General features: G+C 42.1%; 2 protein-coding genes across 7 annotated transcripts in view; one reads left to right on the top strand and one right to left on the bottom strand.

Annotated features, from left to right (window-relative positions):
* Positions 1-2542: 2542 nt before the first annotated feature.
* gpx3 (glutathione peroxidase 3) lies at positions 2543-9582 on the top strand. Its single transcript, XM_058407350.1, has 5 exons — positions 2543-2756; positions 6423-6573; positions 6730-6847; positions 8409-8508; positions 8795-9582. The coding sequence occupies exons 1-5, from the start codon at positions 2670-2672 to the stop codon at positions 9005-9007; spliced, it is 669 nt and encodes a 222-aa protein (XP_058263333.1). The 5' UTR covers positions 2543-2669; the 3' UTR covers positions 9008-9582.
* Positions 9583-12199: 2617 nt separating this feature from the next.
* Positions 12200-26438, bottom strand: part of tnip1 (TNFAIP3 interacting protein 1) — a 37670-nt gene continuing 23431 nt past the window's right edge. For 3 of the 6 annotated variants that reach the window (XM_058407345.1, XM_058407344.1, XM_058407349.1), the window contains 11 exons: positions 24529-24664; positions 23950-24042; positions 23797-23862; positions 22249-22380; positions 18309-18437; positions 17579-17701; positions 17045-17170; positions 15884-15966; positions 15443-15629; positions 14981-15065; positions 12200-14731 (listed from right to left, as the gene is read on the bottom strand). In XM_058407345.1, coding sequence (XP_058263328.1) covers positions 14670-14731; positions 14981-15065; positions 15443-15629; positions 15884-15966; positions 17045-17170; positions 17579-17701; positions 18309-18437; positions 22249-22380; positions 23797-23862; positions 23950-24042; positions 24529-24664 — 1222 coding nt within the window. In that variant the 3' untranslated portion in view covers positions 12200-14669. Of the gene's footprint in view, positions 14732-14980; positions 15066-15442; positions 15630-15882; positions 15967-17044; positions 17171-17578; positions 17702-18308; positions 18438-22248; positions 22381-23796; positions 23863-23949; positions 24043-24528; positions 24665-26438 lie in introns of all 6 variants that reach the window. The other 3 variants (XM_058407346.1, XM_058407347.1, XM_058407348.1) reach the window with 3 other exon arrangements.

Below are 26438 nucleotides of genomic sequence, written 5' to 3'. Positions count from 1 at the left end.
CATGTCCAGCACTTAAATGTATGTGTGGTGCATGTCCAGCACTTAAATGTATGTGTGGTGCCTGTCCAGCATTAAATGTATGTGTGGTGCATGTCCAGCACTTAAATGTATGTGTGGTGCATGTCCAGCATTAAATGTATGTGGTGCATGTCCAGCATTAAATGTATGTGTGGTGCATGTCCAGCACTTAAATGTATGTGTGGTGCATGTCCAGCACTTAAATGTACGTGTAGTGCATGTCCAGCACTTAAATGTACATGTGGTGCATGTCCAGCACTTAAATGTATGTGTGGTGCCTGTCTAGCATTAAATGTATGTGTGGTGCATGTCCAGTAAGAAATGTATGTGTGGTGCATGTCCAGAACTTAAATGTATGTGTGGTGCATGTCTAGCACTTAACTGTACGTCTGGTGCATGTCCAGCACTTAAATGTATGTGTGGTGCCTGTCCAGCATTAAATGTATGTGTGGTGCATGTCCAGCACTTAAATGTATGTGTGGTGCATGTCCATCACTTAAATGAACGTGTGGTGCATGTCCAGCACTTAAATGTATGTGTGGTGCATGTCCAGTATTAAATGTATGTGTGGTGCATGTCCAGCATTAAATGTATGTGTGGTGAATGTCCAGCACTTAACTGTACGTGTAGTGCATGTCCAGTACTTAAATGTATGTGTGGTGCCTGTCCAGCATTAAATGTATGTGTGGTGCATGTCCAGCACTTAAATATATGTGTGGTGCATGTCCAGCACTTAAATGCACGTGTAGTGCATGTCCAGCACTTAAATGTATGTGTGGTGCATGTCCAGCACTTAAATGTATGTGTGGTGCATGTCCAGCACTTAAATGTACGTGTAGTGCATGTCCAGCACTTAAATGTACATGTGGTGCATGTCCAGCACTTAAATGTATGTGTGGTGCATGTCCAGCACTTAAATGTACGTGTGGTGCATGTCCAGCACTTAAATGTACATGTGGTGCATGTCCAGCACTTAAATGTATGTGTGGTGCATGTCCAGCACTTAAATGTATGTGTAGTGCATGTCCAGCACTTAAATGTATGTGTAGTGCATGTCCAGCACTTAAATGTATGTGTGGTGCATGTCCAGCACTTAAATGTATGTGTGGTGCATGTCCAGCACTTAAATGTATGTGTGGTGCATGTCCAGCACTTAAATGTATGTGTGGTGCATGTCCAGCACTTAAATGTATGTGTGGTGCATGTCCAGCACTTAAATGTACGTGTGGTGCATGTCCAGCACTTAAATGTATGTGTGGTGCATGTCCAGCACTTAAATGTATGTGTAGTGCATGTCCAGCACTTAAATGTATGTGTAGTGCATGTCCAGCACTTAAATGTATGTGTGGTGCATGTCCAGCATTAAATGTATGTGTGGTGCATGTCCAGCACTTAAATGTATGTGTGGTGCATGTCCAGCATTAAATGTATGTGTGGTGCATGTCCAGCACTTAAATGTACATGTAGTGCATGTCCAGCACTTAAATGTATGTGTGGTGCATGTCCAGCATTAAATGTATGTGTGGTGCATGTCCAGCACTTAAATGTACGTGTAGTGCATGTCCAGCACTTAAATGTACGTGTAGTGCATGTCCAGCACTTAAATGTATGTGTGGTGCATGTCCAGCATTAAATGTATGTGTGGTGCATGTCCAGCATTAAATGTATGTGTGGTGCATGTCCAGCATTAAATGTATGTGTGGTGCATGTCCAGCACTTAAATGTATGTGTGGTGCATGTCCAGCATTAAATGTATGTGTGGTGCATGTCCAGCATTAAATGTACATGTGGTGCATGTCCAGCATTCACAGGAAGAACGTTTCTTGTCCGTGCCCAGTGTAGCCTCCGATTTCCTCTTCTTGTCAGATTTGGTCCTCTTCTGTTGTCAAACAGCCACCTGAATGATCACAGGTGCTGTGAGAGAATAAATATACTGTATATACTGCGTATATAGTAGCAGCTCAAGTGGTTAGTGGCAAGTGGAGTTTATTATAATAGTTGAAATGAGATGTTTAACAGTGGTCAGGTGTCCACATATTTTAGCCATAGAGTGTAGATGTTAAGGCTTTTAGAGTAGACACTCTGCTAAAGCTGAGGCACTTTTCAGGTGTGACTCTCTGCTGCTTTTATTGGAAGTAAGACGGATCAGAGCACACACACACACACACACACACACTATCTTTCTTTAAAAGATAAGAAACATATCATTATTTATTTATTTATTTATTGAGATATATGTGTGTGATTTGTCACATTGGAAGCAATGCAGCTATATTTCTAAGTCAAATTTTTAACTTTTAAGACTGTTTAAGACTTTTTTTTTTAATTATTATTATTACTATATAGGGATATGTTTTCCTTCCATCTAAAATGTTCATTCTGTTCATTCCTGCATATTAAATAACATGATGTTGGTTCTTAGTCAGAACAAGGCTTGTCTAGAGTTTGTTTAGGGGAGTCTTAGTCATGCAATCTGGCAACCCTGTTCAGCCAGCGGAGAGCAGAGGAGACCGCATCGATCCAGCTGATTTACACACAGACAGAGGTGAGGAAGAGAAGAGAGTCAGATAGATTGAGTGAGACAGAGAAAGAGAGAGAGAGAGAAAGAAAGACAGACAGACAGACAGAGTGGAATAACTGAGTTTCTCCAGATGGGGACCCAGAAAAACATCTGGGTCTCTGTCCTGCTCCTGGTGGCTGCTTTTCAGCAGAACATCACTGCAGGATGTAACACTCAGGTACGTCTGTTTATTACCAACCCTGCTGTTTATAACATGTTATAACGCTGTATAATCACTAACAGTCTGGGAGTGAAGGGGAAATAAGTTCATAATAATAATAATAATAATAATAATAATAATAATAATGATAATAATGATAATAATAATAAATATTGTAAAGTATTACAGATGTTTTTCCATCATGCCTGACGTATTATGCATCTCTGTAATTAAAAGATGTATGAGTACATCATAAAATGTTTTAAATTATGACTGAAAATGTGCAAATTTTGTAAACTGAGTTCTGTTTTTATTCATCTGAGTTAAATGCGTCTTGAGAAAAAGAAAAGCTGACTTCATGACGATGCTTTATGTAAAAGGTGTCATCTATCTGTCTGTCTGTCTGTCTATCTATCTATCTATCTATCTATCTATCTATCTATCTATCTATCTATCTATCTATCTATCTATCTATCTATCTATCTATCTATCTACTGTCTGTCTGTTTGTCTATCTATCTATCTATCTATCTATCTATCTATCTATCTATCTATCTATCTATCTATCTATCTATCTATCTATCTATCTACTGTATGTCTATCTATCTATCTATCTATCTATCTATCTATCTATCTATCTATCTATCTATCTATCTATCTATCTATCTATCTATCTATCTATCTATCAGCCAAATAAGTAATACAGCATAACTGTGATGCTCATATAATGCTTATAATGTTTGTATGTAATATAACAGGTTTGTTTCAACAGACGTGGCATAAAATCCAAATTATATATATATAACTAAATTATATATATATATAACTTCTTCACCATTACAGTGTCTAAAGTCCAGCCCTTCTCCCCAGCCCTACTCTACAAACACAGGTTAAATCTATTAAAAGTATTCATGTCCCCAAATCCCCCCTAACCCACTTAAAACAACACTATGGTAGTGGTTTAGCTTCAAATGTCCTTGTTGCTCAGGTAGCACCTTTTAATATTCATCTTAATATCTGCAAATATATTTAAGGGAATATAAAGGGACAGCATTTATACCTTTACTCGAAATTTAAACCTTCCCTGGTAACTCAAATGAGAAAAGAAGTTCTCTTGGTGCCAGTAAAGTCCAGTTTGTTATCTTTATCACTGAGTGTATTTTTTAGCATAGTGAAGAATCTCTACACTAAACTATGTACCACTGTGTGTCATTTCCAAGAATTATAGAGCAGGACACCAGTTCAGTCACTAACCTGACCAGGAATAGCTGTACAAACATTCCAGCTTTAAGCTTTGGTCAGTACACAACTGGTCAAACACTCACACTTATTTTTCTTCTACTTTAACTGTTGCATTTGTCTTTCTCCAGCATTCCTGAGACCAAAAATTAAATTCTTGACACAAATGCTTAAAAAAAACACAATTCTTTATGAATATAACATCAGACTCATATATTATTATTATTATTATTATTATAAGGATGTAATGCAGAAATAAGCTCACTAACCAATCACAAATCACCGTGACCCATAACACACTCTATTTGTACAGCTTTACATTACAGAATTCATAAAGAAAGCATCTCCAACAAAATATATTTATATCATTGATAATAGTGTATGTAGTGCATTTGACAAACAATTATATTTACAGTCAATTTTATTTGAAATGTTTCCACACAAAATGCAGAAATCAAGCCAGAGGCTACTGGTTTAGTCAAGCCAGAGGCGACTGGTTTAGTCAAGCCAGAAGCGACTGGTTTAGTCAAGCCAGAGGCGACTGGTTTAGTCAAGCCAGAAGCGACTGGTTTAGTCAAGCCAGAGGCGACTGGTTTAGTCAAGCCAGAAGCGACTGGTTTAGTCAAGCCAGAAGCGACTGGTTTAGTCAAGCTAGAGGCGACTGGTTTAGTCAAGCCAGAAGCGACTGGTTTAGTCAAGCCAGAGGCGACTGGTTTAGTCAAGCCAGAAGCGACTGGTTTAGTCAAGCCAGAAGCGACTGGTTTAGTCAAGCCTGGGCAACTGGTTTAATCAAGCCAGAGGCAACAGGTTTAGTCAAGCTGGGGCAACTAGTTTAGTAAAGCCAGAGGCAACTGGTTTAGCCAAGCCAGAGGCGGCTGGTGAGGAAAATCTCAGGATGACAAAGACGAGGAAAGTCTAAAAAGAAAGCCATTGTCATGGTGGTAATAGTGGGTTTATGAATCATTATAGTATGTGAGTGTGAAAGAGTGAAGACAAAAACAGTCGTATTTATGATTACAGCAGCAGAACCAGCTTGAGGTGGAACCAGGAAAAAAATATCATATCACCATCCTCAAAGAAATTTCATTAATTCATTTATTAAACGCCCAACAAAACAGCCATCCTATATCCTTAATAAGAGGTTTATTAATAAATGAGGCAACATTTTTATTTCTGAAGAAAAAAAAAACCAATAAAAAATAACCCTGAAAAAACAAACAACGGAAAAAAGGTCTCAGTTCAGCTTCCTCGGGTTGGTTTGCAATTATCTAAAAACAGAAAAATCTATAATTCCAGCCCTACAATCTAAGAGAAGGTTATCGTGACACAACTCATCCCAGTATCAGCATTATATCACCAAAATGTCCCCACTGTTTTAAACTGAGGTGAATGGGACATGCCAAATATTGCTCAACTTAGACTAGACTCTTTGAAAACATGGAGCAAAGGTTAGCCTTCTGCATGTTTGAATACTCTCTTTATGTTTGTTTTGTAGGCAATACATGATTATTTAATGAGTGGAAGTGGTTTTAAATGTGATTCCATCCAAGTTAGAACCATGATTATTTCTAAGACTGTAATATTTCTATATTAAGACATCAGGCACTCTAACAACCAAAAGATCTTTTGTCAATTATTAATATGTTTAGAGAGCATAACACTCACTAAATGGTCATTTTGTTAACCGATCTCCATCAGCTGCAACAGATTTACAAAAGTAAAAGGTTGGTCTGTTATCTTTACAGCAAATCACTTTTGCTTTGGAATGGTGAGGTCGAACCTCCGGTCCGTGATCAACCCTAGACCAGGGGCCTTGTTTAAGGGGGAATGCTGACTGAAAAAAGAAGCCCTAATGATATGTAATTCTTCATTAACAAGCTGAAGAAATTGTAAATTATAATGATGTCTCTGTGCTGGTTTACATTTACGTAAAAGGCAGTTGCAACTTGGTGGACCTGGGATTTGAACTCACAACCTTCCCATCACCTTAAACACTAAGCTACCACATCCATAAGCAAGCTAAAAAATTGTAATGACGTTTTAGAGCGAGAGGAAAAGAAGACGTGTAAGGGGGTGAATACTTATGCAAAGTTTACATTTTTGTTTCTTTTGTAAGTAATATTGTATATACAGCTTCCCTTCCACTTCGATATTTAGTGTAGATCCATGACCTACAGTACATTCCCAGGTAAGTCCAGGCTTTAACACAATGGAGAAAACATATGATTTGGAATCTTTTGGTTAAAGTGTAGCATTTGTTTGCACTGTTTGTTTGTTCAGAAAGTACCTTTCGGATAAATACAACCAACTTGCAACATTTGAAAGAAGTTGATGTGTATTCATTGTTCTCGATCCGGCCCGCTTGATCTTGGACTGGCTGTAATGTAGCTTGATACCTAAAAAGAGTTTGAGATATGAATGTGACACACAGTAATATCCTCAACAGACATGTAACCCAGCAGTGGACGGGTCCTTACATGATTATGGAGCGAAGACCTTGACCGAAGGTTTGCACATTCCCTTCCGTCAGTACGCTGGGAAGTATGTCCTCGTTGTCAATGTGGCCACCTTCTGAGGACTTACCTTCCAGTATTTGGGTAAGAGTTTCACCAGGATGCTAAATTAGATGTCAATATTTGAGCAGATGCCTCTGGTATTTGATCAGCAGTCTCTCTTTCATTCCTTTACCTTATCATGTATAAATGATTATAAGATGTGATTTTTCCCTAATCCACTGTTTTGTTCTCACTCAGAACTGAATGCACTACAAGAGGAGCTAAAAGATCTGGGCTTCATAATTCTCGGATTTCCTTGTAACCAGTTCGGGAAACAGGAACCTGGGGAAAATCATGAGATCTTGTCCATACTAAAGTGAGTAGCTTTAAGATAAGTTTTTAGCCTGTTCCTAAACATTTAGGAAGTGGTTGTTGACTTCTGGAAGGCAATCACTCGGCACTTTTTAATCAGAGAAGGCAGCTGGTTAGCAGGAAGATCCATTTCACAACTGCCATGTGACCTTGCAGAAATGGCTCGGTGCTAATTCCACCCTACTTAAGCCTAGAACTGAAGCCTACATTCATCATTTTGTAATTACTGTTATATGAGAGGTCATGGTTTTCCTCACACTAATACCTGCACACTCGATACTTTCTTACTTTCTACTTTAAGGGGGAAACAGAAATTTGCCTTTAGTAAATTAGTCTTTACTCAAACTCTAAAAGTGACCAATCAGCCAAATCATGTTTCTTGTCAAAAATTTGCTTTTTCAGGTTTGGAGCTGCACGGCAAATGTTGCAAACAAATAAGGAAGGCTAATAGGTTTAGCATTGTGCATGCATACATCATCACACACCTTCATGCTGATTTCCATTTACAGCATTTGGCAGATGCCCTTATCCAGATAGACTTAAGGGTTAAGGGACTTTGCTCAGGGGGCCCAGCAAAGGCAGCTTGGTCGACCTGGGATTCAAACTCACAACTCTCTGATTAGTAGCCCAACACCTTAATCACTAAGCTACCCCCCCCGGCTTGTTCAGTATCTAAGATAAACTTGCTAATGTCTTCAGCATGGTTGCCCAAAGAGCTGGTGTTGGTGCAAGTTTTCATTTTAACAAAACAGAAGCTTTTAAATCTTTTGAAAGACAAGATTAACTGATTAAACTGGGGGAATCGGGTGTGGCTCATGCTTAATTGCAATAAAACTCTGCATCCACACTGACTCTTTGCAGATATGATCAAACCTCCTGGTCTACAGACGTGCAAATATTTTTGTTAATGCTTTTAACAGTGGGCTTAGTAATCAGAACACCATTATGATAGCTAATGCATAGAAAACATTTCTGTACACTCCTAAAGAAAAACCCTGTTTCCTTTGACCAGTGGATCCCACATAGACCATCACCACCATTCTTACCCTGTTCCCATGTAATACCGTGTCCACCACATCTCCATCTCATTCACCTCACCTTGTTGGTGTCTTCTCCATCTAAATCTTTATCTCCACACTCACATCATCACTACAGGCCACATCAACATACCTGATCCCAACTTCATCCTTGCCCAATGGTAATGTATTCCAAGCCCACCAATATTGTTATGGCCAACTGTGTCCCTGCAAACCACATGTCCGGCCTGGTCTACCCTCCAAAACAATTTTTACTACATCCCCCCAGGAATCCTCTGGATACCTCATAGATAGTTAGTTCATGAAAGAGTCTTTGTATTGTCCATAAACAGGAAGTGACTAGAACCTGCAACCCTACCAGTCACTCCACCTTTATGATTACATAACATAATAACATATATTTTGAAGATCTGTAGTGTACCCGCTATTCCGAGTAACATAATAAATGTTGGATCTTCCACCTCATTACAATAAGGTCAGTCTGTCTTTGAAACACAGTTTTTGGCATTTCTCTGGTTGCATTCACAGATACGGCCGTCCAGGCAAAGGATTTGTTCCAAACTTCCAGCTCTTTGAAAGAGGTGATGTGAACGGCGAAAACGAGCAAAGTGTTTTCACTTTCCTGAAGGTAATGACCCACATGGTAACAACAACCCAAGTTTAGGGCTTAAGTGTCTTTCATTTCACAGAAGTCCTAATAGCTCAAAAAGAGCACAGTCATTGCAGAGCTACAGGAGGGTCCTTTTGCAGGACAGCTGCAGAAAGCTTTTCATATAGAAAAAGTAAAAGTGCAAAGTTACGTTTAATTCAGCAGGCAGATCCGAGGCTTTGGTGCATTTAAAAGCCAAGCTGATAGACTGAATTGGAGTTCAATTAAAATGGGATTAACATAATCCTTCTTTCTGCCTATTTAGAATGGCTGCCCACCTGTTGGTGAAAGCTTTGGAAACCCCATCAGCAGGCTGTTTTGGGAACCGCTGAAAGTCACTGACATCAAATGGAATTTCGAGAAGTTTCTGGTGGGCCCTGATGGAAAACCGCTGATGAGGTGGTTTCCAAGGGTGAACGTTTCCGAAGTCCGGTCTGACATCATAAAGCTCATCAAAGAGCTGAATTCTAAAAACTAATCAGCTCCTTAGCTAAAAAGCATCATATATTTGTATCTTTCCAGGTGGTTAGATAATGTTCTGTTGTGCCAAACATATGAACAGAACCATTTTAAAATTAGAGAATCATACTTTAGTTTAAAGTTATTCAATCCCGCACCTTCAGGACCACAGAACTGAGTGATTTCCACTAGAACATGCCTGACTCAACACACAAGCTGTTTCAAGTCTGTTCAGATTAGGGAACCATTCAGTTGTGAAGAATTGTAACCCCCCAGACCCAGTTCATATAGAACACAGATGTAGATTTTAAAAAAAGAAAGAAAAAAAGATTAAAAAAAAAAAAAAAGTAATTGAGTGAGGCAGGTAGGAACATGGTGCACTGTGGTGGTTCTGGAGTTCTGGACATGTTCATGAAGCTCAGGTTTAAAAGCAGGACATTCTGCAAAGCCTGATTGGAGGCTGGGGGATAAGAGCAGCTCTTCAGTGCATTCAGGCTGCTTGGTTCCACCTAGACATGTCTGGTTCTCTAGAGTGACCCATCAGACCCTGCTCCTACCTGCGAGGGGATTCTGTTAATAAAGCATTAAAGAAAATCTGATGTTTTGTTTTATTTACCTTCTCCTGAAAGATCTCATTTTTGCACTGAAGATTTCTACTCTTCCCAGTCCTCATTTATTATCCCCTTTTGAGAAGTTTACTAATACGAGGTACCACTGAATACATGTATTTAATCTAAAGACAAGGGTTTGGGAGCAAGTGGTAAACCTCCACTGCCATGGTTGGGCCCTCTGGCATCAAGTGAAAACACATAACATCAGTCAAGATAGAAGCCACTGGCCATTACAGCCTGAGCTACTGATGCATGTTAGGTTCAACCTGCCATCCTTAACCATGCTCCTTGAGATCATGTGCCTTATTGATGTGTTTTGTTACGAGCCCAAAACCAATTTAAACCTACTCTAGCCTTGGGTTTGAAACCAAGTATTAGACTTCCACTAGCATGCCTGGGCACCAAAGATCCCCACTGATCGGCATTATAAACTGTTCCATCAAGGTTCCATCAGGACCTTCATGACCATCAATAAGGTTTGATTGAGGACCCATTTACCCACACTTCACACTTATAAGCTTTGGCACTTAATGATAGGTCTCTATTAGCAAGGAGGCCTTGGTGCTGTGGCCAGACACTGAGTATTATTTATTCTAAACTGATCTGACAATTTTATATGGCTTCAAGCAGTCATCTTTAGTCCTGCTTCTTAAGATCTGATTGAGGTAGTTCTTCAACCGAGTGCAAGAATTCTAATCCTGGCAGATCTCTAGGATGGAGCAATTGACAATGAGCTAAACTTACTCTTAGCGGACACATTCTATCAAAAGGGATGTACAGTTGGGACAGGATACAACTAAGCTGTTAAGAGTGAAGGGACTTTCTCAAGGGTCCAAGATTGTAGTAGTGCTGGGATCTGAAATTTTGAACTTCTAATCTGGAGCCCAATTCCACAAACCACTGACCTGACAGATCACTTTACTTTTTTTTATCCTTGCCCCATTACCTTCAGCATTTATGTTATGGCACTTAAACACTGACCTAATACGTAGATGACCGCTTGAAATTGCGAGGTCTTGTCATTCTTGTCGTTGCTCTCTGATCACAGCGGATCATCTGGTCTACATATTTGATATGGCACAGCTTTTTGTGCTGATGCCTTTCCTGACACAGCCCTCCCATTTTTATCTGGGATTAGGACTGATTAGGACTGGGATTAGCACTGAGAGTCGACTCTTCAGCTCCCTGCCTGGGAATCAAACCCAGACCACAGCAATGAGAGCACAGGATCCTGCCGCTGGATCACCAGAAGGCGTGGCATAAAACTGTGAGGAATTTGTAATAAATAACAATCATCTGCTAGGTCAGTGCTTAAGTCTCATAGCTTATATGTACACCTACACTGACCTTGATACCTAAATTGCTCCTTACGACCTGGTGACTTCTTGACAAGTAGCATTTTTTGCAGTAATACTGAGATAAAATGTTAGATTATAATTCAACCATAAACTCTGTGGTAGGAACCCAAGTAGTATTTCCCTTCTGAAACATCTTCTAAGGAATGAAGTTGCTTCCACACTTCCACCTCTTAATATTACAATGTCTTATTAGTTCAAGCACTGATTTCCATATAATTACACACACAATCATATAATTCATACAAACCAGTTGGAAATGATCTAAAATTCAATTCCAGCTTTATTCTAAGAGGAATTCATATTTGTGTCAAAGCAAATATCTTAAGGTCTAGTCATATATCACGAATTAAGCCCGCATATGGTAAACTATCATTCATTAATGGTTCCTAAAGGAGCTTTCTGAATAGGAAACCGGAGTTATAGCGCTCAATAAAAGATCTATTATTCGTTCCTCTATGAATTATGAACAAACAAATAAAGCAGAGAAGCCTTTAAGCTGCTTGATTTAACCTAAAGATTTTTGAAATAATTTCATTTTAAGTATATATACTACAAAATGATTTCGTATAAACAAATCATGAGTAGATTGTTCCCCCTAAATTATCATAAAGATATTTATCATCAACCTTTAACCCAAAATAATGTTTACGTCTTATTTGACAGTACTTCAAGTACTTCACTACTATACAGATATTAACTTAGTACACACTCTCAGAAGTACTTTTCTTCACGTTAGTACATTTAGAAGGCATTCTTGTCCTGAAAATGTACAAATACCATATAATATACCTTTGTGTAATTATGTAATTGACCTTAAGGACTGCAGGTACACCTTAGAAACACACCACATGTACTTCCTGAGGTAAAAGACACAAGGTTGCTGGTGAAGAAAGGACATTATCAACATTTACATTATTTCCTGTCCAGTGTCACACAAATAAGGATGAGGTTCGCTTCTGAGCCTGGTTCCTCTCAAGGTTTCTTCCTCATATCATCTCAGGGAGTTTTTCCCTCACCACCGTCGGCCCAGGCTTCTCATTACGGATAAATATTAGGGATAATTTGTAACTATACTTCTGTAAAGCTGCGTTGAGACAATGTCCATTGAACAGAGCAGAAGAAATGCACAAATGAAATGTTCTTTTAATTGTATTTTGATAAACATATCTTCATAACACAAAATCAATAATTTATGCTTACTTAATAACCCGTGTAGCGGAGAAACCACACTGTAGACATCAGGACATTAAGAATATATTTATTATGATTATCAAATACAAAAAAGATTCACAAGATGTGCTTCCGCCTGATCGAAGAAGGAATAATAATAATAATAATAATAATAATAATAATAATAATAATAATCTCACTCCAAAAAAGCACGTTTAACTACATTAAATAAAAGTGAAAGTGCCGTTCAAGCTCACAAAAACATTTTCAACCTCTACGCACTCCACACACTGGTAATCGGGTTAGCTGTTTCTACACAACACACATTCACTAGAAAAGGCCTGTCCAAACCTGCTCCTTATTATCATTATTTACATATCGTAAACACTGCCTTGCAAGTTACAGCAAATTTGTCTTGGGAAAAGTTGTTACAGATGGAGCCACGTATACATCTCAAACTACTCGTGTCACAGAGAGAACAATCCGAATATTTAAAAAGTATATATAAAAAAAAAAAAAAAAAAAAAAAAAAAAAAAAAATCCAGTTTTGGACCCGATGAATATTAGTGAATTATTTTTAAAAAATGGGTTACAATGACATGAGGTTATATCTCTGCTGATCTGATCTGCACTGGCGCTGCCTTCAAAGTCGTGTTGGAAATATCGCGGGTACGAGACGAACGGCATCGCGATGTTGGAATTATGACTTTTTATTATGCAAAACTCTTGGTTTGTGGGCGTGTCATTAACACAAAGTCACGGTATGAAATATTAAACTTCGATGAATGTTGTTGATCTTTCGGCTGTGTGAGGGGTCACCACAGGGGACCAACCGGTCCACACAACAACTTAGCACAGGTTTGACGCCGGATGCCTTTCCTGACGCAACCCTCCTGTTTTATCTGGGCTTGGGACCGGCACCGCATCCAGTGGCTGGGGTTTAGGCACCAGCTGGGAACCGAACCTGGACTTTCCGCATGGTAGGCGAGACACTGAGCCACCAGCGCCCTAAACCTTAGACGAATAGTTACTCATTTTGCAAGTCTTTGCTAGATACCAAGGATACGAAATAAACAAAAACAAAACTTAATTTACGTCGCCCGTCCCCCTACATACCTAATATCATAGGTGGGAATTTCCAAACAAAGACCTGAAGGCAGCATAAAGCAGTGAGTGCATGAATGAATAAATGAGCTGCTCTTAATAATAAGGTAATTATAATTATTATTATTATATATATATTATTTTTGGCCCACTTCAAACATCTGGGATATATATATATATATATTTATAATGCAGACAAAAAGCAATACACAAATAACAACGATACGTAGACAATGAACCACACGCCATCATCACTACTGAAAAAAGATCGTAAGGATTCTTACAACTGCCGTCTGGACCTATCCGTGGTCAGAGCTCCAGATACATTCAGAAACCACTAACTAGAACAGAAAAAATCGAACATTAACGCGGGCCTTCGAAGGATGGTGATGAGATTAAATATATCATATTAAATATCAGTTTCAGCACTTTAGCTCTAGCTCTCAGTGAACGTGTTACACGTGACGGACGTCAAGTCCCTCACAGAGAAGAAAACGATAAAAGGTGTATGTCGCGTGAATAAATAGAAGTACTGTGGCGCAAAAGGGTTTTTTTCCGAGGTGTTTTTCCTACGGAGTTACGGGACGACACTTTCGGCTTTCACATCATCGATAGGGTGTTTGTTTATTTTTTAATAATAACTACTAAACAAATAAAATCATCTTTCATCTGATTTTCAGGAAAAGAAAAAACGCAAACACACACCCTATCACACTCTTGCTTTCAGTTCGTTTCAGTAAATAAATAGCGGTAGTGCTTCAACATTAACGTTCCCGGAAACTAGCGCCCTTTCATTGGTTAGAACCTGAACTTCAGCATTAATACATAATCATCAGAACCTTCAATAAACTGAAGCATTTCTAAGCAGCTAGGATATGCAAATGTATGCAAATGTGCACCTCCTGATTGGTGGGATGAGGGTGAGTCTATGATAATGTACAGGATGTGTAGGAGATGGTGTATTAGTGCTGAAGGTGTGAGGTCAACTGTAATTAAAGGACGGAACGTTAACGTAAAAGCCGTACCGGGGATAAAAACTAAAAACTAAAATCTGCTGGACGCTTCAAAAAGACAACTGGACAGGAAATGGTCCCCGTGATGCTTTTGTCCGTTAAATAATTGACAGAATGACTGTATAAAGCAGAATTCTCACCTCGAACAATAGAAAAAAAGCTGAATTAATAATAACAATGTGTGTGTGTGTGTGTGTGTGTGTGTGTGTACTCCAGGACAGTGTTTTTACGTACAGGCTTATAAAACTTAAGCATATAAACAACATTTTTTTGTGTGTGTGTGTGTATATGTTTTTTTGTTTTACACACACACACACACACACACACACGGGGAGCTGAAATAAAGGATAGTTCACACCATGCCGAAAGAGAAACTGCATCATGCTACTAAGCCACGTGCCGGTGCAGAGGGAGGATGAAGCTCTTTAGTGCTTTCCAGCGTCTGTGTTCTGACGCTCCCGCTTCCCGAAACCTGCAGCTCCTGCTTCTGCCGACAACAAACACCCCGTTACACAACATACACACCTCAATACACACACACACACACACTCTCTACACATACTTTATCCATACACACACACACACACTCTACACATACTTTATCCATACACACACACACACTCTCTACACACACACACACACAATCTCTCTACACAAACATATACACTGTGTGTGTGTGTGTGTGTATGTGTGGAGTGTGTGTGTGTGTATGTTTGGGGAGTGTGTGTGTGTGTACCTGCAGTTTCTGGTGGTGCTCTCGCGGCGTCTGTCTGTACCCTGGAGCCCCGTGGCTGTGGGAATGATGTCTGCCAAGGAAAGCCCTAAACACACACACACACAAAACTGCTTATTAATTAAAGAGCAGGCTGAAAGTTTCAGTATGGTAAAAAGACATGGTACTGACACGAGTAATTCCTGCTACTACGGCTACAACCATTTGAGGACGTCCATTTCCAATTATTACACAGCTTAAAAGTGTTTGTGTGTGTGTGTGTGTGAATGCCTATCCGTCTGTCTGTCTGTCTGTCTGTCTGTCTATCTTTCCATACATCTGTCCCATCTATCTATCTATCCATGTTTGTACCATGTATGTGTGTGTGTATATATATGTGTCCATGTATGTGTGTGTGTATGTGTAGGTGTTTACATATAGGAAGTAAACACTAGATGTACAAGTAGTGTGTGTGTGTGTTCTCACCGGATTAACAGGTTGGAAGTCTCGCCCCGGTGCGGCACTCAGAGTGGGCATTCTGGGAGGGAAGTGGATGGGCCAGCCCTCGAGCTGGTGACCGACCTGCACGAAGGGGCCGCAGTATGGCGGGCTCAGAGGACCGTTAGCTGAGCCCGAGGTGGGGTCAGACGTCCTTCTCTCTGGCTGCCCCTCCAAAACACAGGCACACAAAAACGAAATAAGTACACAATACCAACAATACCACAGTTTACATCTCCAGTTCATACAAGCTGTGTTCATCTCCTGTATATATTATGTATAATCTGTCCTAATGATCTAATGGAAACCATCAAGGAGTTCAAGCAGGATTTTTATTTATTTTATTTATTATTATTATTATTATTATTATTACTATTATTATTTTAGACACTAGAGGGCACTGCAGCTGCTGTTGTGGTCTGAAGTACCTGCTTATTGTGTTGCATCTGCAGTCGTTCCAGTTTACACCGCTCTGCCCGCTCTCTCTGACACTCGTTTTGTGCCTGATGGAGCTACACACACACACACACACACACACACACACAGTAAATTCAGTACAGAGTGCAGTCTGCTAGCTGTGTGTATTCAGATCTCTCTGCAGAGCTGTTGTTGTTTCTCTCGTCTGTTTGTGCTTGATGATTACCGAACCCGGCCCTGACCCTAACCTGACCATGCTTTCGACGCTCACTCGCTAATCATTTACTACAACCTGCGGGATATACATTAAAAACATCCCAGTCTATTCACCGTGCTCTCGTTTCAAGCTGCAGGTCCTTAACCCTCGCTCTGGAGAAGCAAGCATCCTGGAGCTCTAACACACATACATGATAGATAGCTAGCTAGCTAGCTAGATAGATAGAAGTACTAATTCATGCTTCATTAAAAAAAAATAATCATCTTTGGCAATATTATAAATGAGGAAATTAAATTATTATTAAACAAATCAACAGAAAGGGTGTAAATTAATCATAAAAATTTGAGAATATATTAAAAAAAAAAAACTAAAACAAAACAAAAAAGCTTTTTATTTTATTTTATTTTATTTTAATTTATTATTATTTTTATTTCTATCCCCGATCTCCACCCAGACACGCCCTCTCAGCACACGACGTCTGTACAGCCTGTTGTGTAAACCCACTGCCTTTCGATCCATCGGTCCTGAATGATGCTAGCTGCGTTCCAGAACACATATTTCTGCACTATTCTACTTCATTGTGTCGTATAAATAGTGCGAGTCGTGCGTGAAAACTCCACCAAGAAGAAGCGCACTTTAAGTACCTAGATAATTCGGGTAATTGACCAAAAATATGACGTCTGGAATGCTGGACACTTCGTGCACTCAACACTCACGTAGAGGAAGAGGGGCGGGGTTACGAGGTGCTGAAAAAACATTTCAAGTAGTCTGACGACACTCGGGTAGTCGAAACGTTTTATAATCGTCTTTTACATTACCTCACGCACACTGTGTGATTTATTTTTCCAGCATATTCTGCTAAAGCTACTGCAGCGCTCTGGCACTTGACGTCATTCACCACCGACAACGACCCATCTAACATTCATGAGTATCACGAGTCGAGTGATTCGACTCACCTGATTGGTCAGATTGGTCATCTGACCCTGCAGCCTTTCCACCTGCCGCCTCAGGTCCTCCTTCTCCTCGTTCATGCGCTCTCTGTCCCTGCGCTCCTTCTGGAAGTCTTCCTCGAAGATCTTCACCTGAAGCACACGCACACGCGCTCGTGAATATTCATGTCAGAAATACCACAGGTAACTAGAAACGGATGAAAATGTATGACGATGTTATGTTTGTTTGCCATTGTTTTGTTCTTTCCCTTAGTGTAGTGAACGAGTTTTTTAAACGTACATGAGATAAATGATATGATTGATAGAGAAGAACCCTGTGCAATCCAAGAAGTGAATCAGACCGAGATTGGACCAGAGGGTGTGTGGGGTTTTTTTGGTCTCTTCTCTCAACACATCTGAGTCAACACTCTATTATACTGTGGGTCTCAGATTACCCAGCAGTCCTGTGCTGCGAGAGAACAAAAAGAAGAAAACAGGACTGCTGGATGACCCGGAGCCCTGAAACAAGAACCCCGGCTCTGCAGAACTCTCTGACCTCACCTGTTCTTTGAGCACGGCGATCTGAGTGTGGAGCTCCTGCTGCCGCAGGTTCAGGACTCCCTCACCCAGGTTCATTCCTGCCTGGGAGCTTGGGGACTGCAGGTTCAGAGCTTCCTCCAGGGCCTGGAATACACACATGAAGACAGAGAGGGGTCAGAGAGAGAGGCAGACAGACAGAGAGGGAGGGACAGACAAAGACAGATGGTGAGAGTGAGAGAGAGTGAATGAGAGAGAGAGAGAGAATGAAAGAGTGAGAGAGAGAATGAAAGAGTGAGAAAGAAAATGAAAGAGTGAGAGAGAGAGAGAGAGAGAGAGAGAGAGACAGTGAGAGAAGTCCAGTGAGAAGAAATAAAATGAGTTTAAAAATGTCTGCTTCTTTTGATTCCCTTGGTGCACTCAGAGTTCACTTGTAAGAGATCCAGATGTTCTCGGACCAGCTGTTTGAGTCATCACTGTGTTCACATCTGTCTAAACAGATCCCAGCGAGCGAGAGAACACACCGGGGTTTGATTAGATCTGACTAATCTCTGCACATGTGAAAGAATCCTAGAGGTTTCACATCTGTAATTCAGAGGCGGGGTTATGAGACTCTCGATCCAGTGGTTCAGGAGCGTAGAGTGTGAAACATCAGGAGTCATTATTAACCCTGGGGACAGACTACACACCCGGGACCGTGTGAACTCAGAGTTTCCCATGAGCCATGTGTGAGAAGTGTGTGAGAAACACCGACCCGGTTGAGACGCTGGATCTCCTTCTCCTGGTACTCTCTCTGTTTAGTGAGTGGAACCAGCTGATCCTGCAGGTAGCGCACCTTCTGCTTCAGCTCACACGTCTCCGTCGTCAAACACTCCTTCTCACCCTGAGGGGGAAACACACACAGGTACACACCGCTCACACAACTGTCTTAATAATAATAATAATAATAAGAAGAAGAAGAAGAAGAAGAAGAAGAAGAAGAAGAAGAAGAAAAAGAAGAATATATATTAGCACTGTCTCTCTCTCACACACTTCTCACACACACACACACACACACTGTCTCTCTGTCTCTCACACACTTCTCACACACACACACTGTCTCTCTGTCTCTCACACACTTCTCACACACACACACACACTGTCTCTCTGTCTCTCACACACACACACACACTGTCTCTCTGTCTCTCACACACTTCTCACACACACACACACACTGTCTCTCTGTCTCTCACACACTTCTCACACACACACACTGTCTCTCTGTCTCTCACACACTTCTCACACACACACACACACTGTCTCTCTGTCTCTCACACACACACACACACTGTCTCTCTGTCTCTCACACACTTCTCACACACACACACTGTCTCTCTGTCTCTCACACACTTCTCACACACACACACACACTGTCTCTCTGTCTCTCACACACTTCTCACACACACACACTGTCTCGCTGTCTCTCACACACTTCTCACACACACACACACTGTCTCTCTGTCTCTCACACACTTCTCACACACACACACACACTGTCTCTCTGTCTCTCACACACTTCTCACACACACACACTGTCTCTCTGTCTCTCACACACTTCTCACACACACACACTGTCTCTCTGTCTCTCACACACTTCTCACACACACACACTGTCTCTCTGTCTCTCACACACTTCTCACACACACACACACTGTCTCTGTCTCTCACACACTTCTCACACACACACACTGTCTGTCTGTCTCTCTCTCCCACTTCTCACACACACACTGTCTGTCTCTCACACACTTCTCACACACACACACACACACACACACACTGTCTGTCTGTCTGACTCTCTCTCTCACACTCTGTCTCTCTCTCACACTCTGTCTCTCTCTCTCTCTCTCTCTCTCTCTCACACACACACACTGTCTGTCTGTCTCTCTCTCTCACACTGTCTCTCTCTCTCACATACACTCTGTCTATCTCTCCCAATCTCCCTCTCCTCTCTCCCTCACTGTCTCTCTCTTTCCCTCCCCCTCCCCCCTCCATCCCTCTCTCTCTTCTCTCTCCGTCCTCATCTGTCTCAGTCCATCCTCATGTTCATGATGTTGGCTGTTACACTGAGCTGATATTATTTATCATAGAATAACCTAGATATAAAAGGTTCAGATGTTGGGTTCTTACGAAGAGGAACGAGGAAAAAACTCCCTGAAATGACGAGAGGAGGAAATAAAGTGTGTGTGTGTGTTTAGCAGATTCATGAGATGAGCAGGACAGCGTTTCAGATTACAAGCCCTGGATATAAACGGCTTCTTATTCGGGGAATCTTTTCTGAGTGTATTCATGTGGAAGCGTGAACATTAATGAATCATGAGTCAGAGCTATAGATTCAGTGATCTAGTAAGTAATAAAGCGCTGTGTAATAACACCACACATAGCCGGGGGGATGGGGGGGGGATATCTGCCGCTGTTTAGCCGAGCGAAGCAAAGTGCTGGCTGTTGTAAAACTAAAAATCCCCTCGGCCTTTCCCCCTAATAAAACCTCCAGAGTGCGGTGTGGGTGAAAGGTGCTGGCGTGGCGGACTTTTACACGCTCCAGACTGCTTACTGGACGTTTGTGTCCTCCTTCCTCGCTCCGTGATACATGCTGAGATCAGTCAGAAATCCGAACTCCACAGAAACACTGTGTGGATGATTCCTCGAAGTCGAAGCTCTACACTGTTACGTGGTGGAGTTCACGTGCGTCTGTGGCTGCGGGCGGTCGGTAAAATCAGACCGGACATTCTGACCCGAGTGTGCCGAGAAGTCGACGCTCTCACCGCTCTCTGCTGGTCTGTGCAGCTTAGCTTCCCGTTTTAACTCCCAATTCCTGTCAGGGTTTCTTCCCGATGGTATCTCAGGGAGTTTTTGTGGCCAGCAGCTACCTTCGGCTTTCTTTGTGCGGTTCAGCGCTCAGAGTTACTCTGTGGTTTAAAGCTAGTGAAATAAAGCTGAACTAAAAAAAATACAATAAGGAAGAGAAGTCTGCAGCCGAAGGAAAAAAAAAAAAAAGAGAGTCGTTTATTTAACGCAAGTAACAATGCAGGTGATGAACAGAGAGAAGGAACGTATCGGGTAACCACAGAGGAACTGGAAACTCTCTCTCTCTCTCACACACACACACACACTTTATGTATATAACTCAGTGGTGTTTGTATGCAGCGTGTCTGTGTGTATAACAGGAAATAGGACATAATTCTAAAGATAGACAGATGGACAGGCAGATAGACTGTATGAGCAGAGAGACAGATATACAGACGGATACAAAAACTGACACAGAAACAGACAGATATACAGACAGACAGATGGGTGAACAGACAGATGTACAAACAGACAGATGGGTAGACAGGCAGAGAGACAGATGGACAGACAGACAAATGGGTAGACAGACAGATGGGTGAACAGACATATGTACGAACAGACAGATGGGTAGACAGGCAGAGAGACAGATGGACAGACAGACAAATGGGTAGACAGACAGATGGGTGAACAGACAGATGGGTGAACAGACAGATGGGTGAACAGACAGATGTACAAACAGACAGATGGGTAGACAAAGAGACGGGTAGACAGACAGACAGATGGATAGACAGACAGACAGACAGATGGGTAGACAGACAGAGAGACAGATGGACAGATAAATGGGTAGACAGACGGACAGATGTACAAACAGACAGATGTGTAGACAGACAGACAGATGGGTGAACAGACCGATTGGTAGACAGAGAGACAGATGAGTAGACAGACAGCTGTACAAACAGACAGATGGGTATACAGACAGAGAGACAGATAGACAGATGGGTGAACAGACAGATGCACAGACAGACAGGTGGGTAGACATACAGACAGATGAGTAGACAGACAGGTGTATAAACAGACAGATGGGTAAAGAGACAGACAGGTGTACGGACAGTGAGACAGAAAGACAGACATACAGAAAGACAGAAAAACAGACATACAGAAAGACAGAAAAACAGACAGTCAGATGGAAAGACAGATAGTCAGACAGAAAGATAGACAGTCAGACAGAAAGACAGATACCAAATGTACTGACAGGCAGACAGAAAAATATGAATAAACAGATGTATAAAGCCCTAATCGTCCAGACAGACACATTAATGTCTGGTCAGACAGACGGATCAACCAGAGTGGCCGCGAGAGACAGACAGGTTGACAGACAGACAGACAGACATATTGGTGTGTTCCATTCTGCTGGAAAAACCTTTGTAAATAATGATAGAATGAAATTCTCCACGCCTTCTCTTCTGAGTAGTTTTATAACTTCCCCAATGACGCTTCTTAGAAAACTAAAAAAAATAAAAAGCTGTGACTCTTCCTGGAGTAAAAAAAAAAAAAAAAAAACACTTTCACTTTTACTTCAACACAACGCTGATGGAGAGATCATGAAATGACACATCAGTACAGAGGGATGTTCCGCTCCGGGGTAGTGTTGAGCTCGGGGTTAGGGGTGTGTGTGTGTGTGTGTGTGTGTGTGATAAATCCCAATGGGAACAGGAGGGGGATTCTGATGTGTAAGAGCACATGAAGGTACGCTTGGTGCTTCCCTGAGCGAGAAAGAAAAAACGAAAGTGAACTACGATGAGGACGACGTCTGATCTCAAACACACACACAAACAAACACACACACACAAAAACACACACACTGGACGTACCTGCACGTTGTCGATCTTGGATTTGGCCAGGAGAAGCTTCTTGTCGTAATCTCTCTGCCTCTGCTCTCGCTCTGCCTCTAATTCCTGGACGGCTTTCTGTGAGTCGGCCAGCCGCTGCCTCAGATCTGTGATCTACACACACACACACACAGTTACTCGATTGACAACACTAGCCTTTTTTATTCCCGTTTCATCAACCAATGATGAGTCTCTATGACCAGAGTACAACACACACACACACACACAGACACACACGGTGTATGAAGTTCTGTGTGAAAACCAGAAGCATGACACAGGTGAGTGTTGTGACGCAGTGTATTATCCCACACTGAAGTTCCCTGCAGGAGCGTGGTGTGACACAGAACAGCTGCGACGTCATCCTGCAGTGGGCGTGGTCAGGAAGTGTGGTGTGGTTAGTTACGGAGGTGGACGTGGAGGTGGACTCGCACATGGTGCTCGTTTTAGCATTCGTTAGAAAAACTCTCTTGGCGTAGGCGTGTTGAGGTCATCCAACACACGTGACCTGGAATCTTTTTTTAAAACCAGAGAACTCACTCAGAGACAGAACCTGGAATATTTCTGATTAGACTGACCGATCATGTGACTCACCAGTGACCGTTTAAACACTGTGTACTATATGAACTGAGTTTAAATCCAGTGGCTAGATTTTGCTCTGATCAGCTCATTTCTATCGGCCAATCAGATCACAGCCTGCATGAAAGTTTCTTTCTTTCTTTGTCTTTCAGCTTCCTTTATCTATCTATCTATCTATCTATCTATCTATCTATCTATCTATCTATCTATCTATCTATCTATCTATCTATCTATCTATCTATCTATCTATCTATCTATCTATCTATCTATCTATGTCTTTCAGCTTCCTGTATCTATTTATTAGTCTGTCTGTCTGTCTGTATATCTTTCTTTCTTTCTTCTTTCTGAGACAGATACAGGGACACGGCATGCGGCACGTCCCAGCAGACTTCCGTCCCGGATCTCCATGGCGATTCCAGAACAGAACCATGGCGGCGGTGTGAAGCCGTGAGCTCAGATAAGCGACACCATGGCACAGGATGACAGCAGCAGGTAACAGGTCACAGGTTCTTCTGTCGTCGTCGTCATCACAGAGTGCAGAGGATGTGTGGGCGGACAGAGAGAGAGAGAGAGAGAGAGAGAGAGAAAAAAGAGAGAGAGAGAGATAAAAGAGAAAGAGAGACACAAAGAGTTGCAGGTCTGCAGGAAACCTTTGTGTGGGGAATTCTGCGGGAGGGTGCTGTGGTCTGTGAGTCTCGCTGTCAGAGGCCTCGCTCGGCTTTTCCGTCAGTGTGCGTTTCCACTGCTGAGCCAGATTTGAGCACGCTCACGACGTCTGCAGCGTCGCTCGGGTGCTAGGTGCTCACGGCAACTCGCACGTCACGCAGGCCGCAACCCGGCCGAGGGATCGAGCCACGCCCCATTCGCAGTAAAAATGAATCATTCGCATTCTAAAAAAAGCTTACTCTATCGGGTGGAATTTTCTTTCTCATGTAGAGTGTGGAGCTCTGATACCTTCTGTTCATACTGCGCCTTCATCGAGTTCCACTGAATGTCCCACTGCTTGTTCACCTCCAGCACCTGGAAAACACACATCAGCACATTATACACACACACACACACACACACGCACACACGCGCACACACACACTGAAAACCGATCCTTACGTCTCTCCGCTGTTTCTCCAGAAGTCTGATCTTCTTCTCGTACATCTCTGGGTCCAGCGTCTTGGAGGGAGTTTTCTCTGCAGCTTTACTGGACTGAAGACACACAATACTGATATAAACATCACACCAATTCATTCATTCTTTCTGCTTCCTCTATCTATCTATCTATCTATCTATCTATCTATCTATCTATCTATCTATCTATCTATCTATGATTTTTAAAATGTGGAAAAATAAAAACCGGGCTCGCTGCACTGTTCCTATTAAAGTGGCCAATGAGGATGTGTGTTATTTTATATATTAAGTGCATATTTGAGGATCTAAAACACCATGCTGGTATTCCTGAAACTCCTCAGTGAGGTGGCGCTGACTCATCTCCACACTTCTCGGCTTACACACACACACACACACACACACACACACACTGTATAAAGGCTGAATCAAACAGAAGGACGTGAGTGTGTCCTTTCGCTGATATCCAGGAGGGTGGAAATAAAGGCCGGGTGTGGGGTGAAAATTTCCAGTGTCCTCGTGGGAGTGAGTGTGTGTGTGAGGTGAAGTCACCTGAGCTGCCTTTACCTGCTGAGTCATGACCGCCTCCAGCTTGACTTTCGCCGCTTCCTCTTTGGCTGCCTCGTCTTTGGCCTCAGCTGACTCACTCTGCACCGCCTCTGTACGTCCGCTCACCTGCTCACGCAGCTTCAGGTTCTCTTGTCTGCTCAAACACACACACACACACACACACACATTATTTGTGATAGCTCTAAGATAAAAAATACAGCACAAATCCTGTCTGTAATCTCTTATATAATAATCACACTAATCAAAGTCCTCTGTGTGTTTGTCTATATTCATGTGCATGTGTCTGTGTGTGTCCTTGTGTGTGTGTGTCTGTGTGTACATACTCATGTGTGTCTTTGTTTGTGTATTGGTGTGTGTGCCCATGTGTGTGTGTCTGTATGTGTAACCATGTGTTTGTGTGGTGAGTGTGTCTGTATGTGTACCCATGTGTCTGTGTGGTGTGTGTGTGTGTCTGTATGTGTACCCATGTGTTTGTGTGGTGTGTGTGTGTGTGTGTCTGTATGTGTACCCATGTGTCTATGTGGTGTGTGTGTCTGTATGTGTACCCATGTGTCTATGTGGTGTGTGTGTGTGTCTGTATGTGTACCCATGTGTCTGTGTGTGTGTGTGTGTCTGTATGTGTACCCATGTGTCTGTGTGGTGTGTGTCTGTCTGTATGTGTACCCATGTGTCTGTGTGGTGTGTGTGTCTGTATGTGTACCCATGTGTCTGTGTGGTGTGTGTGTCTGTATGTGTACCCATGTGTCTGTGTGGTGTGTGTGTGTCTGTATGTGTACCCATGTGTCTGTGTGGTGTGTGTGTGTGTCTGTATGTGTACCCATGTGTCTGTGTGGTGTGTGTGTCTGTATGTGTACCCATGTGTCTGTGTGGTGTGTGTGTGCGTGTGTCTGTATGTGTACCCATGTGTCTGTGTGGTGTGTGTGTGCGTGTGTCTGTATGTGTACCCATGTGTCTGTGTGGTGTGTGTGTGTGTGTGTGTCTGTATGTGTACCCATGTGTTTGTGTGGTGTGTGTGCGTGTGTCTGTATGTGTACCCATGTGTCTGTGTGGTGTGTGTGTGCGTGTGTCTGTATGTGTACCCATGTGTCTGTGTGGTGTGTGTGTGTGTGTCTGTATGTGTACCCATGTGTTTGTGTGGTGTGTGTGTGTGTCTGTATGTGTACCCATGTGTCTGTGTGGTGTGTGTGTGTGTCTGTATGTGTACCCATGTGTCTGTGTGGTGTGTGTGTGTGTCTGTATGTGTACCCATGTGTTTGTGTGGTGTGTGTGTGTGTCTGTATGTGTACCCATGTGTTTGTGTGGTGTGTGTGTCTGTATGTGTACCCATGTGTCTGTGTGGTGTGTGTGTGTCTGTATGTGTACCCATGTGTCTGTGTGGTGTGTTTGTGTGTCTGTATGTGTACCCATGTGTCTGTGTGGTGTGTGTGTGTGTGTGTGTCTGTATGTGTACCCATGTGTCTGTGTGGTGTGTGTGTGTGTGTGTCTGTATGTGTACCCATGTGTCTATGTGGTGTGTGTGTGTGTGTCTGTATGTGTACCCATGTGTCTGTGTGGTGTGTGTGTCTGTATGTGTACCCATGTGTCTGTGTGGTGTGTGTGTCTGTATGTGTACCCATGTGTCTGTGTGGTGTGTGTGTGTGTCTGTATGTGTACCCATGTGTTTGTGTGGTGTGTGTGTGTGTCTGTATGTGTACCCATGTGTTTGTGTGGTGTGTGTGTCTGTATGTGTACCCATGTGTCTGTGTGGTGTGTGTGTGTCTGTATGTGTACCCATGTGTCTGTGTGGTGTGTTTGTGTGTCTGTATGTGTACCCATGTGTCTGTGTGGTGTGTGTGTGTGTGTCTGTATGTGTACCCATGTGTCTGTGTGGTGTGTGTGTGTCTGTATGTGTACCCATGTGTCTGTGT

Source organism: Hemibagrus wyckioides, linkage group LG14 (assembly GCF_019097595.1).
Source record: "Hemibagrus wyckioides isolate EC202008001 linkage group LG14, SWU_Hwy_1.0, whole genome shotgun sequence".
Lineage (NCBI taxonomy): Eukaryota > Metazoa > Chordata > Actinopteri > Siluriformes > Bagridae > Hemibagrus > Hemibagrus wyckioides.
The sequence above is the reverse complement of the archived record's forward strand: the minus strand, read 5'-3'. Positions and strand labels throughout refer to the sequence as shown.